General features: G+C 35.0%; 1 protein-coding gene across 2 annotated transcripts in view; it reads left to right on the top strand.

The window, feature by feature from the left end:
• DIP-beta (Dpr-interacting protein beta) overlaps window positions 1-18214 on the top strand; it is a 106771-nt gene that overhangs the window by 48130 nt on the left and 40427 nt on the right. The window contains exons 3-5 of one of the 2 annotated variants that reach the window (XM_069506224.1): window positions 1961-2067; window positions 7407-7592; window positions 8330-8522. In XM_069506224.1, coding sequence (XP_069362325.1) covers window positions 1961-2067; window positions 7407-7592; window positions 8330-8522 — 486 coding nt within the window. Of the gene's footprint in view, window positions 1-1960; window positions 2095-7406; window positions 7593-8329; window positions 8523-18214 lie in introns of both variants that reach the window. The other variant, XM_069506218.1, reaches the window with a different exon arrangement.

The following is an 18214-nucleotide window of genomic DNA, read 5'->3' as shown; positions in this document are numbered from 1 at the left end:
TGAGGACTATCTATTTGCTCATAGAATAGCCATGGTTGAATTATTTGTAGACACATCTAGTGGAAGATTGGATCTACATTGACTCAATATACTCTAAGTTGCATTACCCACTATATGTATATTAGCTCAGGGTTGATTTCATTTTTGACGGGCCCGCGCACTGAGAAGTATAGGTAATATTATAAGTACCTTTGAAGTAATTTATATCACACTGTATATCAGAGATCAATACGTTCACAGATACATAATTTGTACCTAGATATTGACAGTTGCACAAAGGGCAGGACTCGTGCACTGTGCAGGTCCTACATAGGGATCATTGGGTGGTGTAAACTAAATCAGTGAAGTATCTCTCTGTACTTACGTAGGTATTAGAAGTTTAGGTAAAAGCATAATTAGGTAATTAAACTTTTTCAATTACTTCATTTATATTACTATTCAAGTAGAAATCGTTTTGTACCAATAATATACCTAAACTTTCACAAAAATAATAGGTAATTAATTTTTGTTTTTCAAATTAAGTTTTATTTTTTCATTATATCTAGCTTTTGTATAATTTAGGAATAATATGACGAATTGCTCTAACATAATCCATACTAATATTATAAATGCGAAAGTGTGTGTGTCTATCTGTCTGTCTGTCTGTCTGTCTGCTAGCTTTTCAAGGCCCAAGACTAACCAATTTCGATGAAATTTGGTACAGAGTTAGTTTATATCCCGGGGAAGGACATAGGCTATTTTTTATCCCGGAAAATTAAAGAGTTCCCACGGGATTTTTAAAAACCTACATCCACGCGGACGAAGTCGCGGGCATCATCTAGTAACATTATAATATTATGTAAGTATTGCATTATTGTTTAAACATAGAGTATTGTTCCAGTTATTATTGAAACTGAAAAAGCATATTATGATGACGTAAATGCGTTTGCGTCAGAAATCTACATATAAACGAGAGTCGTTCAGTCACTAATTATACCTAGTATAAATAACAAAGTTTACTTTATTTTCCCATTCACACTGGGGCTGAAAAACGTAACACTTTTCGGGGAGAGAAAAAAGGCGTAATAATGTTTCTAATTTTTAAGAAAGATTAGAATTTAGATGTTAGGTGGTACATGTAACACGACCACAGATAAAAATATATAAGATATTTTCACTACTTTATTAGTGTTAATCAAACCAAATAATAAATTAAATAATTAGATCTTAGATCTATATGTAATAAAAGGAAAAGCTGACTGACTTACTGACTGATCTATCAACGCACAGCTCAAATCGCTTGCAGCAGCTATTATGACGTAGAGATCCGTTAAAAAAGGATTTTTGAAAATTATTCAACCTCTAAGGGGGTTGTAGGAGTTTGGAGTTTGTGTAAGGTACGCGGACGAAGTCGCGAGCATAAGCTAGTTCTTAAAGTTATAAGGTGTGTAAAGATTCATTTAATATGTTATTAATAGTATATAGTAAGTATATACAGCTTTTTAACCGACGGATAAACGAGAAACAATGCTTTTAATCGTCGTAATCAGTACATGTCTGTATTTTAATAGGAGTATCTTCACATTAAGGTAAATCGAAATGAGCGCAATCGCTTTCCGTATCGTGCAGGCGATCTGTTAATTTATTGTTGTTTTATCGAGTTTTATCGACATTAAACTCAATACATGCAGAATACAATAAAATTAAATATTAAACTTTTTTATTACTCCGAATCCAATCAAAATATTATATTTTTGTTAAATGAAAATCTATGCTCTTAAATCTAAACTTTTACCCATAAAAGGACGGGTATAATAAATATATTATAATAAAATATGTAATAAATGTATAAACGAGTAGCTAGTACATGTTCATTAATAAGTTGAATCGATGGAAACTAGTGACCTTAATTTGAACTATTTGAAGTTCAATCCCTGCGCCCTAAAAGCTTAAGGTGTCTAACAACAGTATTTTTTTTCAGCTCTAGGTCTGGAGCCGGACTTTCTGTACCCGCTGGAGAACGTCACCATAGCTCAAGGGAGGGACGCAACCTTCACGTGTGTGGTCAATAACCTTGGTGGTTATAGGGTGAGTGGCGACTCCGCCACCGCCAGGGTGTGTATCAAAACATTTCACTACAGCTAGACCGAATAGACGAGCACCTCCACTCAGCACCTGATTTTGAGATCTATAATTGTACGTCTGGATATCCGGGGGGCATGATTTATTCAGACGCCCAAATTGATTTTCAGCGATTCCGATTGCAATAGAGTGAGAGGAATAGTAATGAGGATGAGGGAACTTCCTTAACAAGATTCTTAAAGATCTTTTAAGTTCCAGATAACTACTTAACTGTTTGCAATTGTTTTGTTTTACAAAAATCAGTTTCGACAATATAGAGAATATCCATTTGTAATTAATTTTTCACTACGAGCGGCACCATTTGTCGAAAGTTGATAATAATTCGTTATTGGTATTCTCATATACCGACAAAATGACAGTGAAAACAGAAAATACTATTATAAAATAGAAATTAACACAGTTTAAATTAATAAAGAAAAGTGAATCAACTCACTCTTTTATTTTGATCACCAATATACTTTATAGCCTAAAGTTAAATGTACCAAAACAACTGCCTGCAATTCGTACTCTAATAGGAAACGCTGAACTTCAATATGAACGAAACAAAATAGAACAACCCCAATATTTCTGCTATGTGAATGTTAACATACGTGAACCACATAGAGTAACCCCTAAATTAAATAAATACCTAAAGAACTAAAATGTAGAGTATGATGTGGTTTTGATCTCTATTAGTTATATTCTATTCCTAAATCTATACCTTTATTTTGATGTTCTTGAAAAATCCTAAAAATAATGGAATAATACGTTTTTAATAATTAAAATTAAAAAAAATATCCCGAGTCATAATGAAACATTGTACATAATTATAATAAGAAATTTATTTGATAGGTAATGACTAAGTTCAATATGCAATTATAGATCTCAAAGGATTAGTCTTCTGCACTTAACTTTCACACTTCTTTAGCACACAATCTATCAGTGCACCTCTTCAACACCCTATAGAAACTATCTCTATCTAGCATAGAGTATAACACCATAACTAAATTTGCACAGTCCGTAAGTTTGTTCACTGTAGCATATAGCTAGATATACGAAGCACAACCAGCACTTACACCTGTACACCTGCACATAGAAGGAAAACTCAAGAATGGAACGGGCGTGAAATCTCGGTGAAATTCTAAACTATTCTTGGGTTTTACGATAATGATGCACAATCACAATTGCTATGTCAATAAAATGTAAGTTTTGGAGCATGTACCAAATTGCACTGCACTATTCCACCTCGAACACTAATTCTAATTATGTTGTGTTAATTTGTTATGATTTTCAACATTAATGAGCTCAAGTCGATATACCTACCTAATAAATAACTTAATGTTTACTCGTACTCTAACTTACATAAAACAAAAACAAAGTATCTTCACTTTTCAAGATCAATGAAGAAACATTAATACGTTAGAGGAAATCTTCTGTGTTCTTTCTCCCGCGACATCATCCGCGTGGATTACGTAAATTTCGAAACCCTATTTTTCCCCCTAGGAGGATGAATTTTCAAATATCCTTTCTAAGCGGATGTTTATATCATAATAACTCTCTGCATACCAAATTTCAATCTGATCCGTCCAGTAGTTTAACCTGTGCGTTGATAGATCAGTCAGTCATTTAGTCAGTCAGTCAGCTTTTCTTCTCATATATTTGAATCTAAAATCAGTTACTAACTTACCAAAAACATCGAAAGTTGCTCACGTAAACTCAGTCGAAATACATTTCGTAAATAGATAGTATCAACACACATTCGATTTCATGCCCTCGCAAAGCCGTGAAACAGGCGAGAATGTAGTGTGCATTCGGATATCAATAATAAATTTGCAAAGCGAAACCGCTAATCCACTACGAGGCTATTCCATTTAGGCAAGAACTTGCAAAACAGTCACTTTACGAAATTAAAATAAAGCCAGGACAAACCCCCTTAGTCCCCGTTCAATCATTTCGAGAGGCACTGCTCTCGACTGTCCCCACAGTTAATCTACATCAGGTTTAATATCGTCGAAATATTCGATATTATGTCGCATGCGAAATACAATTTTACTTTTATTGGAATTCCAATTTTTTTCCAATTCGTTATAACAATTTCTTTGCGAAACTATAGCTCAGATAAAGTATAGTAAAAGTCCATCAAAATTCACTTTATTAAACAGACCGAAATTCTTAATGGTCGATCCTGTCTGTAATCCGCCGATTACTTGCTTAGCAACGTTGTCATTCCTCAAAAAATATTTAAAAAATGTATTTTTCAACAAACAATAGCGTTAGCAACGTGATTTACCGACAGACTATAGTTAGATTGATTTTTACTATTGATTTCGGCCGTTAGTAAACTGAGCTGATGTAATTAACTGTTTTAATATTGAAGAATAATAAAGCTCCAAAGATTTTTACAAATAGCATATTTCAATTTAATAAATTCCCACTCGTGACGTGATGGTTTTATTAAAATTTTATTTGCAAGCGATCTTATTTCAAACGACGATGCCAACTCAACTGGGGACAAAATTGCACAATCCTACAATTTCTCTTTTTCCGATACAATCATTTATACCCCACTCCCCAGTGGATAACCGAGACCGAACAGTCTTCCAAGGAATAGGTCACTCGATTTCCTAACCGTTACGGTCCTCGAATAAATATCATCCGTGTTTGCTTTTCCGTACCGATCACACACGGTAATTACAGCCACGGTAATATCTTTAAGTCCCAAGAGTCTAAAACTGATAATAAAGCATTAATGTGAATAGATATCCGATATTCCGTGTGTAAACATAATATGTTACGTAACCGCATTTGGGATTTCTTCTCTAATAGGATTTTTCGTCCACCTATTTTTGTAGCAATTTTAAAAACGTACTTATTTTTGACCTTATTATACAACTGAAGGATGCCCGCAACTTCGTCCGCGTGGATTTAAGTTTTTAAAAATCCCGTGGGAACGCTTTGATTTTCCGGGATAAAAAGTAGCATACGTCCTTCCCCGGGATGCAATCTGTACCAAATTTCGTCATAATCGGTTGAACGGGTGGGCCGTGAAAGGCTAGCAGACAGACAGACAGACACACTTTCGCATTTATAATATAAGTATGGATATGGATAATATTTGGGATAATATTAAGTTTATAGTTTTGATAAACGGAATTCATATGGCATATAAGGCTACCTTTATGAATACGATACTAAAGTATTCGAGTGGGCTAAAATAAATTTATCCATACAAGAAAATAACCATTTTAGAATTGTTAAGTCGCATACAGACAGTAGTAATTAATATGTATGTTTATTTTATTGTTGTGTTTTTTTACAACATTAAACACTTATCATGATACAAAAACATAATATTACATTACGTCGATATGCACCGCTGGTATGGATGAGTTTGAAAATGGTAATTATTAAACAATTATTATCAATACACAATTTATGTTTTTCTTTAATTTTTTAAAAAGATGATAAATATTGATGTGATTTCAAAACAAAAATTGAAATTCCGTCAATTTGTTTACTTTTCAAACCTGTAAGAAAGTGAACTACTTGTAAAGCTGGATCGTACAATACAAGGCGAACTGTAAACAACGCATTTTTAAGTACTGAAAATGGGCGCTTTCAGAACCTACTATTAAAAATTACAATGTTAGAATTATTTTCAGTAAGTATTGCCAGTTCTTACCGTTCTTATTGACAGTAAGACTTGGAAGTTTTAACTGAATCAATACTTCCAAAAATGCTTGCAATGACTAGTACAAATATACTCGTAGTAACATATTATTATGTACCTATAGTACGCAACAGGTCGAGATGGCAATCGAAGAGGGAACGCCCCACACACCCGCACTGCCCCCGCGCTAACACAGTGCGGGCGAGCGCGAGTGACGTGCGCGTGCGCGAGGCGTCTCCCCGCCTCATACTTAGTAGTTAAATTGATAAAAAAATATCCCACAATTCTCAACCAGTAGCAATGTTGGAACGACATGTTCCCAGTTTTTTACTGGTAGTAAAACTTAGAAAAACAATCCCAATAATTTTATTAGTAGTATATTTTGTTATAGATTCTGAGAAATGCCCTAGAAATGCGTGCTGACAGCTCACGAAAAATTTTTCGCCTACGGCTTGGCTATATTGAGTGCGCGATCTTTGTTAGAGCTCTTTTACACTAACCGTTTCGTCAAAGAAAGGAAGAAACAAGTGAAACAATTTCTTATTATGTCATTTTGAAATGTTACAATAGTTTAATGCTAAAAATGATTTATAAAATTGTAATACAAATCCCTGATAATAATAAGTAATCTTAGTAAAAGGTTTGAAGAGTAATTATTGTTACTTTATATTTATTTTTACAACTATATTTTCACTAGTGACTATAATTCAATAGCTAAGTCTAGGCGCACACGTCGTGGCTAAGTGATTGACCAGTGAATACTTTAAAATTCAGAATTATAAAATAGTCAGTTGATTTCGCAATGTTACGTGCGCATTCCCATACATCATCATTGTTCACAATTAATTTGATACGTGCACGCGTAGGCTTAGTGTAGTGGTGTTTACTTTAGTCACGTAAAGTGCACAAATTAGTGTTTAATGCACACGCACTGACGGAATTAGGATTGTGTAGTCCTTTCTGATAGCACCAAACTTTCTGTAGCTCACACTTTCTTGCACCTTACTCTAGTGACAATATTCCTTATTTTTGTACCCCGCTATTCAGTAAAAAAATAAAAACTCTTATCGGTTATATTGGAGCTCTACAAAAAGGAAATACTCGTAGGTATTTATTGATAATTTTTAGAGCACAGATACTTCATAAAAAATATCTAGTTCAAAGCGTCCACTAAAATGTATCTACAACGCCATATTTTGTGGACGTTTATTCCTTTTTTGTTACGCGCTATGCAGGAAATTAGCTTCTATTGCGATGTCGACGCTTTTGGTAAAGCGGGCAAAACGAGGGCGTTTTCAGTGTACGCCCGCAGTTCGCCTCATAGCTGCGACCAGACGAAAATGTAATTAAAAATTCCGAGAGTATTTTGCGAGTCGCTCGCAACAAGATAGTGTAGCCGGCGCTCGAGGATCGTTGTCATGACTGCCTCTTGGGAAGTATTCGCTTGTAATTAGACTTGTTCGCTCTAAAAGTCTTCATCGCTTACGTTTTTTACAACCGCTAACGTTCTTCCATCAGAGATAATCGGACTTTTATTGTGCTCTTTCGCTGTCCCCGATTTTGTGATTTCGACGTCAACTAACTCTTTTTTTGTATTATTGTACTGAGGAATGGTCGGTTATATTCCCTGAGACAGGTAGCATGGATCAAAGCGGACACGAAGGCTATTCTGGCAATACACGAACACGTGATAACGAACAACGCGAGGCTGAGTGTTACGCACAGCGACTTCAACACGTGGACACTCAACATACGAGGGGTGAAGAGAGAGGACAGGGGACAGTACATGTGCCAAGTTAATACAGACCCGATGAAAATGCAGGTACTTTACTTAAAGCTTATTAAAAACTTTTACCTTTTTACCCAATTATTATTAAACGGACAAACAGTGTAAGCTGCTTATAGTTGCGAGGGTTAATCCATTGTTTTTCTTTTTAAAGATTATTTTCCACTCGCTTAGAACTAATTTTATATTCCAATGGATTCATTTATCTAGGTACTTACGTGAAGAAGTTATGTAATTAGAAGATTTTTAATAAATTAATAATTAATTTTGCGCTAGGTATGTTGAAGCTGTGATAGCCTAGTGGTTAGGAAGACCGCCTCTTAATCGGAGATCGGGAGTTCAGGGGCACGCACCTCTAACTTTTCGGAGTTGTCTTTTTTAAGTAATTAAATAACACTTGCTTTAACAGTGAAGTAAAGCATCTTTAGGAAACCTGCATGCATGAGAGTTCTCCGTAATGTTCTCAAAGGTGTGTGAAGACTATGGTCATAAACCCTTCTCACTCCCCTTCTCACTCGAGGGGACCCGTACTCTGTAGTGAGCCATGATGGGTTGATCATGATGATGATGATGATGATGATGTTGTAAACATTGTGGAACGTGCGGGGCGTCTCCCCACCTCACACCCCGATTGCCATCTCGACCTGCCACGGACTATTTAGTTCAGAGATTGAATAGGTACAACAAAATCATCCACATTGGGTAGTGTACGGTTGTAAAACTCAATTATACCTATCAGTTTTGTCTGTATCATCGTATTGTGTTTGTTGCAGACAGCATTTCTAGAAGTTGTAATACCTCCTGACATAATCTACGAAGAAACGTCAGGGGACATGATGGTGCCAGAGGGGGGATCCGCCAAACTTGTGTGCAAAGCGCGCGGGTACCCCCCACCCAAAATATTGTGGAGAAGAGAAGACGGGGGTGACATTATATCTAGAGGTGGACCACAAGGAAAAACTAAAGGTAAAAACTATTATGCATTCCTACCCGTATTATAAATGCGAAAGTATGTATGTTTGTTGGTTTATCGGTTTGTTAGTTTGTCCTTCAATCACGTCGCAACGGAGCAATGGATCGTCTTAAGTTTTGTATGGGTTTAATTAAGGACCTAGAGAGTGACACAGGCTACTTTTTATTCTAGATATCATCAGCTTGCTTGCGTCAAGTCTAAGACCTTTTTGAGAGCTTACTACCATATTCGGTTTTCCGAATCCAGACGAATTCAGCCACGTCCCAACTCCCAGTCCAGTTGAATAATAAATACTTAATATGAAATTACATTGTCTGATCCTAGCGAACATCCATACTAATATTATAAATGTGAAAGTGTGTCTGCCTGTCTGTCTGCTAGCTTTTTACGGCCCACCAGTTTAACAGATTTTGATGAAATTTGGTACAGTCCATCCTGGGAAAGGACATAGGCTCCTTATCATCCCGGAGAATCAAAGAGTACTCACGGGATTTTTAAAAACCTAAATCCACGCGTACGAAGTCGCGGGCATTAGTTAGTAATTATTAGTATTTTCATTGTAAGAGTATTATACCAAGTGGGGTATCATATGAAAAGGCTTTACCCATACATCCTAAAACCGATTTTTATTTATTTTTATGCATAATAATTTTGATTGATCGTGCAAAATGTCGAAAAATACCACTGTAGTACGGAGCCTTTGGTGCGCGAGTCTGACTCGCACTTGGCCGGTTTTTTATTTGTGATGTAACCACAAATTCACGGTTTTCGGATTTTTTCCTTTACTTGTGCTATAACATTGATACCTGCCAAATTTCAAGATTCTAGGTCAATATTAAGTACCCTGTATGTTTTGATTCCCTTGAATGACAGATATGACAGACAGTGATTTTATAAGGGTTCCTTTTGAGGTACGGAACTCTAAAAATGGTTATTCAAGCTATCTTACTATAAATAATTATTTGAATACGGAAGAAAACTACAGCGTCCCTTTAAAATAAATCATGAAATAACCAGAAATTTATAGGTCTAGAATATCATGCAAATTTTATGAGTAAGCGTTCGCGTGCTCCCCCATTATTAATAAGGTACCTGAGGAAATATATGTTTATGAAGATCGTTATCATCAGTTAAGCGGTTGTGTTGGTTTGTATAACAAAAATTTCTAAATGTAATTATAACATCTACAAAAAAAATATGATAAATTAGGAATTAGTAGGTACGGACTGCTGACAGAAGTCAAAACTTAAAACTATGAAATTACAGTGTTTTTTTTTTGGATTTAATAAAAAATAATGTTACAATTTGTAAATTATACAATTAAATTACATCATCATCATGTCAAAAATTCTTAAAACTAAAACTAAAATTAAATATAAATTATTATTCGGTAACAACGTCGTCAAAAATTTATAAAGTATTTGTAAATTAAAACCAATGGATTAGTTTATGCATCTATCGGTACTCCGAGCACTATTAACATTAGTAGGTATGTCGGTAACGCGACCTTAAAGTTTTTACCCATTCCTTCCATATTCCCAACATTTAAAGACCGATTATAAAAAAGTAAATTCAACTTCGATTATAATTATGCCGAATGCCAAACTTTTAAACGGAAGTTATATAAAGTGAGCTCTTCAATATATTATTAAATTAACATCCCAATCCATAGCGATTGTTTAATTAAAACTTGAAAACGTGTAGAGTATGCAATCTCATACAAGTTGTACCAGAGAGCTTGACCTCTCAACGAGTTATGCCATGCATATGTCAGGGTGCAATTTCACTGAAGCGGAGCAGAGCGGAGACGTAATCAATAAATTATCAATCAGATTATTGTTAGATGATGTAATAATATTATCACGTCATCTCTCAATAATGTGAAATAAAAATCTGCTGACTGACTGACTGATCTACCAACGCATAGCTCAAACTCCTGGACGGATCGGGCTGAAATTCGGCTTGCAGCTATTATGATGTAGACATCCGCTAAGAAAGGATTTTTGAAAATTCAACCCCTAAGGGGGGTACAATAGGGAGTTTGAAATGTATGTTGTCCACGCGGATGAAGTCGCGGGCATAAGCTAGTTAGTCGCTCAATAAACTGATTGATCGAAAATATTAGTTTCCACTCCACTTCAGTGGAAATGAACCCATAACCCAGTCAACATCCTCAACTTTCTTTATTTAAGATGATGACAAAATGAAGATGTAACACTAGGTCGATGAACTTTCTATGTAATATATGTAGGCGTGTTGATGTCAAAAGAGTTCTTACTGTCATGGATTCTTATAAAAGGAATGTTTTATGAAAAGAGTGATTTGGCACTGACATGCGTTGTTGTCAATTAGAATGGAAGAATTGCAATTTATCAGAATATTAGCTAGGATTAGCTTAGAATAATTATTATTGGTGAAGGCTGCTAGCAGAGGCGGATTTGCAGTCTTGGCCGCTCTAGGCCCCAGGCCAGAGCCGCCCCTTTCCCAGCTCTCATCATATTAAAGACCACACGAATTTCAAACCCCTATTTCACCCCCTTAGGGGTTAAATTTTCAAAAATCCTTTCTTAGCGGATTCTATAATAGCTATCTGCATTCCAAATTTCAGCCCGATCCTTCCAGTAGTTTGAGCTGTGCGTTGATAGATCAGTCAGTCAGTCAGTCACCTTTTCCTTTTATATATTTAGACTACACAGTACTTAATGAATTTACTTTATTGTCAATTTTCATCGAAATCGATTCAGAAATTTAGTTAACATAGCTGGTACCTAGTTTGCAATACTTTTCGACCTTTCAGAGATAATAATTGCACATTTAAATAAAACATTTAAAACGGTTATCTGCTAAGGGATTGGTCAACTTAGTTTGGATACGCGAGAGTGAAGACTCGAGTGACTACCAGATGGTGTCCAGATGGCAGAACATCGTTTAAATGTAGAATGTAGGCACCATAAAATCCGAAAAAGAAATAAAGAAAATCAAGACCTCAGACAATCTATCTTTCAATAATCCGATCGACATAGCTAATGAATTTAACAATTACTTCATCAACATCAGTAATAAGCAACATCAAACGCAGACTAGTACTACAACGGTAAAAGCTAATATTGATTCAATACCTAATCACATAAATACTTTATTTCTTACTCCTATCAATAGCAATGATATATATAAAGTAATAATTAACCTAAAAAATACAAATTCAACTGGCTATGATGACATCAGTACAAAAATCTTAAAACTATGTGCTGGGGAGTTATCTTTACCTCTAAGCCATATTATAAACCAATCATTTGTATCTGGTGTCATCCCTAGCAATCTTAAATTTGCTGTAGTTAAACCAATACACAAGAAAGGGGATAAGTCTTCAACGAATAACTCCCTATAGCATTAATTCCAATATTATCCAAAATTTTTGAGAAAATCATGTATAATAAAATCTACATTTTCTTCAAAAATTATAATATTCTAAAATCTGAGCAGTTTGGCTTTAGGAAAAATAGCAATACGACATTAGCTTGTTTTGAATTAAACAAATCTATCACAGAAGCTTTAAACGCTAAATTATCAGTAGTTAGCTTATTCCTAGATATGACAAAAGCTTTTGACCTTGTTTGTCACGAGACTCTAATGAGAAAATTGGAGCGATACGGTATAAGAGGTCTGGCGCTCGAATGGATAATCAGCTATCTTGGTCAAAGACAACAATGTGTGGAAATATCCAGAACTAGTAAAGAACAATGTAGTACTTTTCGTTCTGCGTTCAAACAACAACAACCTTTCGGTGTACCACAAGGAAGCATACTAGGGCCGCTATTATTTTTAACATACATCAATGACCTACCCAACTGCATTAGCCAGCAATGCATCCTATATGCTGATGACACAACAATAATTATAAAATGCAAGGATAAATCGACCCTTGAAAGTGATATAAATAACGCATTAGCAAAAACAATTGAATGGCTAGAACTCAATAATTTAACAGCTAATATGGATAAAACAAAATATATTCAATTTCTTACTTACAATAGCACTCCCATTAATTTACAAATAAGTTATAAACTGCAAAACATTGAAAGAGTAGATGACATATCGTTCTTAGGTCTTATTTTTGATAAATACAGTAATTGGAAAGCACATGTTGATAGTCTATGCAATAGACTTGATCGCTTTACATACGTTTTAAAAAGGCTCAGCAAAAATTCTAGTATAAAAACTGCATTGCTTGCATATCATGGACATGTTGCCTCACTGTTACGCTATGGTCTTGTCTTATGGGGTAACTCTGTAAACGCTGATAAGGTATTTATAAGACAAAAAGCATGCTTGAGGTCCATTTGTGGTGCGAATATGATGGACAGCTGCCGGCCTTTATTTAAATGTCACGGCATACTCCCCTTACCTAGTCTCTATATATTAGAAATATGTTTACTTGTTAAAAAAAATCCAGGATTATTCTTGGCTAATGAGGTCAATCCAAACTTGAAAAGCAGAAGAAGGAATAATAAAATTCAGCTACCTCACACGAGGATAAATCTTTTTTCTAAAAGCGCATACTACATGGCAATAAAACTTATAACAAGCTACCCGAAGTGATAAAAAACACGCCTAGTATACTACATTTCAAGCGGAAACTACATGATCTTCTTTTAAACAAAATGTATTACAAAATTAATGACTATTTCATGGATAAAAATTTATAATATAATTGATGAATTTGGACTCTTATATGCGCTGACAAACTATGCTTTTGTTCTGCTTCTTTTAAATGACTGGTTTATATTCTGTAATCACTGTATATTTTATTTTGTTTTTAACTACGACATGGAAATCCTTATTTTATTTTATCTGATTGAGTAATGTTTAAATTTATGATTTCGTAAATGTAATGAACTAGAAAAAAAAAATTGATGTAATTGTAATATTCTTTAACCATTTGCACACCAGGATCTGGTAGAATGTGTCAGGCAACTCAACTGATGTAACACCTACATGTACCCACATTCCAGCGAATAAACGTTTATTTATTATTTATTTATTATTTATTATTTATTTAAAACCCAAAACTAAGATTGTCATTAGGGTACCCGGACCAATAGATGAACATTCGGAAATTCGGAATTCAACTAAATAGTCGTATATTTTTCAAATCACATAATAATATGTACTGAATAATTAATATTTTTTCTTAATGTTTTTAATGTTTTTTCAACTCCCCAATGAATAAAATTTTAAAGTCACTAGTAACTAATAAAATAGGAGGCACTGGATGTCCTCTGCTGGTAACTGTCAAAAGATCTGCATTTAATAAGGACAAAAGTAGATTCATAACAATATCTTTAAAAAATCGGCCAAGTGCGAATCAGACTAGCGCACTGAGGGTTCCGTACTGCAATCGTATTTTATCGACATTTTGCACGATAAATCAGAAACTACTGACTAGATCTCGTTCCAACCAATTTTCGGTGGAAGTTTGCATGGTAATGTACATCATATATTTTTTTTAGTTTTATCATTCTCTTATTTTAGAAGTTACAGGGGGGAGACACACATTTTACCACTTTGGAAGTGTCTCTCGCGCAAACTATTCAGTTTAGAAAAAAATGACATTAGAAACCTCAATATCATTTTTGAAGATCTATCCATAGATACTCCACACGTATAGGTTTGATGAAAAAAATATTTTTTGAGTTTCAGTTCTAAGTAGGGGACCCCCAAAATTTATTGTTTTTTTTCTATTTTTGTGTGAAAATCTTAATGCGGTTCACAGAATACATCTTCTTACCAAGTTTCAAAAGTATAGCTCTTATGGTTTCGGAAAAAAGTGGCTGTGACATACGGACGGACATACAGACAGACATGATATTATACATTTATAAGGGTTCCGTTTTTTTTCTATTTGGCTACGGAACCCTAAACAATCTATAGCATCCATTAGCATCTTTGAAATTCATCGGCACCGTAATAATCGTTTTTTTTATATCACGTAGGTATAAGTTTTGTAGTGATCGCTCTTTATATTATGTTTTCTCAAGGATTTACTTTATTAATCGCGATTTTTCAAAGAGAAATTATTTAAATCACACAAACACTCGGACATTACACCCTATACCCTATCTGTATTGTTTTGCCAAAATGTATCGCGTAAAGTTTTATGGTCTCGTTTTGGTGGTGTCGTCCGTCCCTCCTGTTGTTTATGAATAGGTTTTCTGTACCATGTGCGTTCGAACGCAACATGAGACCTCATAGTAACATTTGTGAATATGGGTTGTACTTAAGTGTTTACGCTTTTGCCTTTCTCGATCCTTGACCTATTGTTTCGTTCACGTAAAAACAATGATCTATTGTCCTTTTATTGGTTGCTTACGCACTTTCTATTCCTGATTTCTCTTGAACTTATTGATTATTTATATAAGTTCAAGTTAGTTATAAGTATTAATACGATGCATTGCAGAGCGGCCGCCCCTAATATGTGGCCGCTCTAGGCACGGGCCTATTGTGCCTAAGGGCAAATCCGCCACTGGCTGCTAGCATGATTAATATTGGTGTAGTTGTGATATGGAATATCGATGGATTAATGCTGGAATGACCCGGTTGGTAAAGAATCATTGATGACTCTTGTGTAGTGTTGAAATGGATTAGACAATGAGTTTCCTACGAGATCGAATAGCTTGCATTCTACCTGGTTTCTGTGGTGATCGCTTATTTGGGTGGATAGTAGTCGTGGCGCATGTGGCGCACGATGCTATGGTGTTCTGTGTGTAGATGTGCACAGAGTAGAGAAGGTAGAGCTATTGCGATATTCTGAATTAGTAATGAGAAGTCAATAATACGATCGGGTTTAGATCATAAGAGAGTCAATGCAATGATCCTTTTAAGAGCGTTCATGAAGTTGTGATTGATTACCTTGAGATGATTAGATAACGGAACAGGTCGTGATTTGATTGAGAGGTTGCAATGGCAATTGCGCCCTAATCACACGATGTAGTGTTTAGCTCAGGCTAGCTAGTTTAGAGTGAGGTGAGGGGTCGCTGTGAGGGGTGATGGGAGGCGACCATAGGTAGGGTTAGGTTAGGGTGATCTGGTTGTGTTACGTTGATGGTTTCCATGTGCGATACGTTACTGAGAACTATTTGTAAATAACATGGATTAAAGTACCTACTTATTAATTACTACATTCTGATGTCGGCTAAAGATCAATAATAATTATCGGCCATCCTCTTGTTCTCCGACATATATTTTTATGAGTAAGTATAAAAAATAGAGTTAAAAAAAATTATTAGAGAAAAACGGAAACCTGCTAAAATCGTTCCATCAATTTTATAGCTGTCACTGGTATTCCTGTTTTGATAAAAGATTCAGATTTCCATCATAGTACGTTTTCATATAGGTAATATTTGTATTTATACCTCTACCGTTGAAAATTGTAACCATTGTGCGAAGATTTTATTAAACGATATTTTTCTTATTCCCATATTTTGTAAAATGTAACAGTATTTAAAAACAGCACACCAAGCCGTTGTTTGTTAGGATTTTGTTTGATTAAAAAATCCATAAACACACCAGCAACATAAAATTTTATCGATGAAATGTTAAATTTATTTTGAGCTGCAAAAATTCAACGTAATTGAACTAATTAAAAAAACACAAATTCACGGTTTTTGGATTTATTCATATAACATCTCGGAAAGTTGCTATTGCCGTTCACTCAACCCTTTTCAATCCCGCAGGATTACAATCTCTGGACCACTTCGAAATAATTGGCCACGATTTCATTGGCACTCGGTCAAATAAACAGCTAAATAAAGCGCTGCTGAATGCTGATCATGACATTGGCTTTAAATTTTGAATGATTTTCAGTTAAAACGATTTTTATTTTACGTAGGATTACCTCTTCGCGCGATCGTTTTTTTGCTGGTTGTATTGTTCATTCAATTACTTACTTAGTTCGCTGGGAGACCCGAAGAAGATCTTGGTATTTAATACTAGAGGCTGCCACTGAATGACTCTAAGCTTTCTTATGAGGCCTATATATAGCGACCTCTATGAACCGAAGTCTATGAATCCTAAATGAAGTACAAACCAAAGAACTTCAAGAAATGAACAGTGAATAACTCAACGCTTAAAATATTCATTATTGAATCTTAGCCGTAAATCAGACCGCAGCACCTCGGGAGCTCCTATTACCATTCACACCACCCTTTTTGATCCCACGGGATTACAATCTCTAGACCGCCAGAGAATCATTATCCACCTACTCGATGCGATAGCAAAAATCTATAATACCTAGAGACTTACTTGTTAGACCAAATAACTTCTTTCAGAAAAAGAAATGAAGAAAATCAATTCTGCTACAGTATGAAATATAGACGATTTATACTGTAAAGTACATTCTGAAATTGTTCAAAATCAATATAATCAACCAAAAACTATGAATCCTAAATTAAGTATAAACCAAAGGACTCCAAGAAATGAACGGTGAATAAATCAACGCTTAAAATATTCATTATTGAATCTTAGCCGTAAATCAGACCGCAGCACCTCGGGAGCTCCTATTACCATTCACACCGCCCTTTCTGATCCCGCGGGATTACAATCTCTAGACCGCCAGGGAATAATTACTCACCTACTCATCTACACTCGGTCAGATAAAATACCCGATAAAAGCCGAGTGTAGCCAAAATAATAGACGCTTAGTTAGAGGAAACTCGCCTAATTCGTACACCCTCTCAGAACAAAGACATAATATTATTTCAAATATATTAAAATCAAAGTCATTTTGTTTTTGGATAAAGAAACTTTGTTCTATGACTAATCAAAAAGTAAAAAATAAAAGATAAAAACAAAAAACTATGGTCTAGCCTTGGATGAAAATATGTGGGTCTAGCAACATTGCGTACTGGTTGATTCTGTGAATTACAATACCGACGCTAGTTACAACAAATATGTTGTAAATTATAAATAATATCTGTCCCGGCTGTACTCACGTGATTAGTCGACGTTAGCCCGACTAGTTTCGAACCCATCCGGGGTCCTTTCACGGTCACTCACGGTAGTTTAAACGCTAAAATATGTTGTAAATATCCAAAACAGTAAAAACTCACATTGTTTCTGTTCTTTAAAAAAAGTCATTTTCCTTATTGTATAAATCTTAATCTTATTTACTCTCAATTACTTTTCCCCATTACACGGAGTTAAATTATTATTGATACAAGGAACCCTAATTATAGCTACCACTAAAGGGGATTCGTGACGAGTAGCAATTGGAAACTGTACTGACAGGGTGATTAATCGGCAGGTCCTACTTAACCCCACCAGCACTCTGCCCGACTTCTGCCATCAGTCAATTCATTAAGCTAACAAAGTACCACCGGTAATGACTTCCACAGAGAAGCGTACACGGCTATACAACCAAGATTAGAGAATTCTAATTCATTTTCAAAGAACCCGTTAATACATCAAAGCGTTGCACAGATAATTAATAGGTAACTACTACCAATATTCTCTAATTGTAGGTACAAAGTTTAAATTGGTTTACAAGTAATCTTACTAGACAGATACTTCATAATTGAAGATACATTCGTAACTTTCTTGAGCACCAGTTTCAAATTACAGCAAGCGAGTCAGCAACAATCAATTTAAATGAAGAAGTCTAATTAAAGAAGCCGTTACAAGTTACCTC

Source organism: Maniola hyperantus, chromosome 2 (genome assembly GCF_902806685.2).
Source record: "Maniola hyperantus chromosome 2, iAphHyp1.2, whole genome shotgun sequence".
In the NCBI taxonomy this organism is placed as follows: domain Eukaryota; kingdom Metazoa; phylum Arthropoda; class Insecta; order Lepidoptera; family Nymphalidae; genus Maniola; species Maniola hyperantus.
This window is presented reverse-complemented; position numbering and strand designations above follow the sequence as displayed.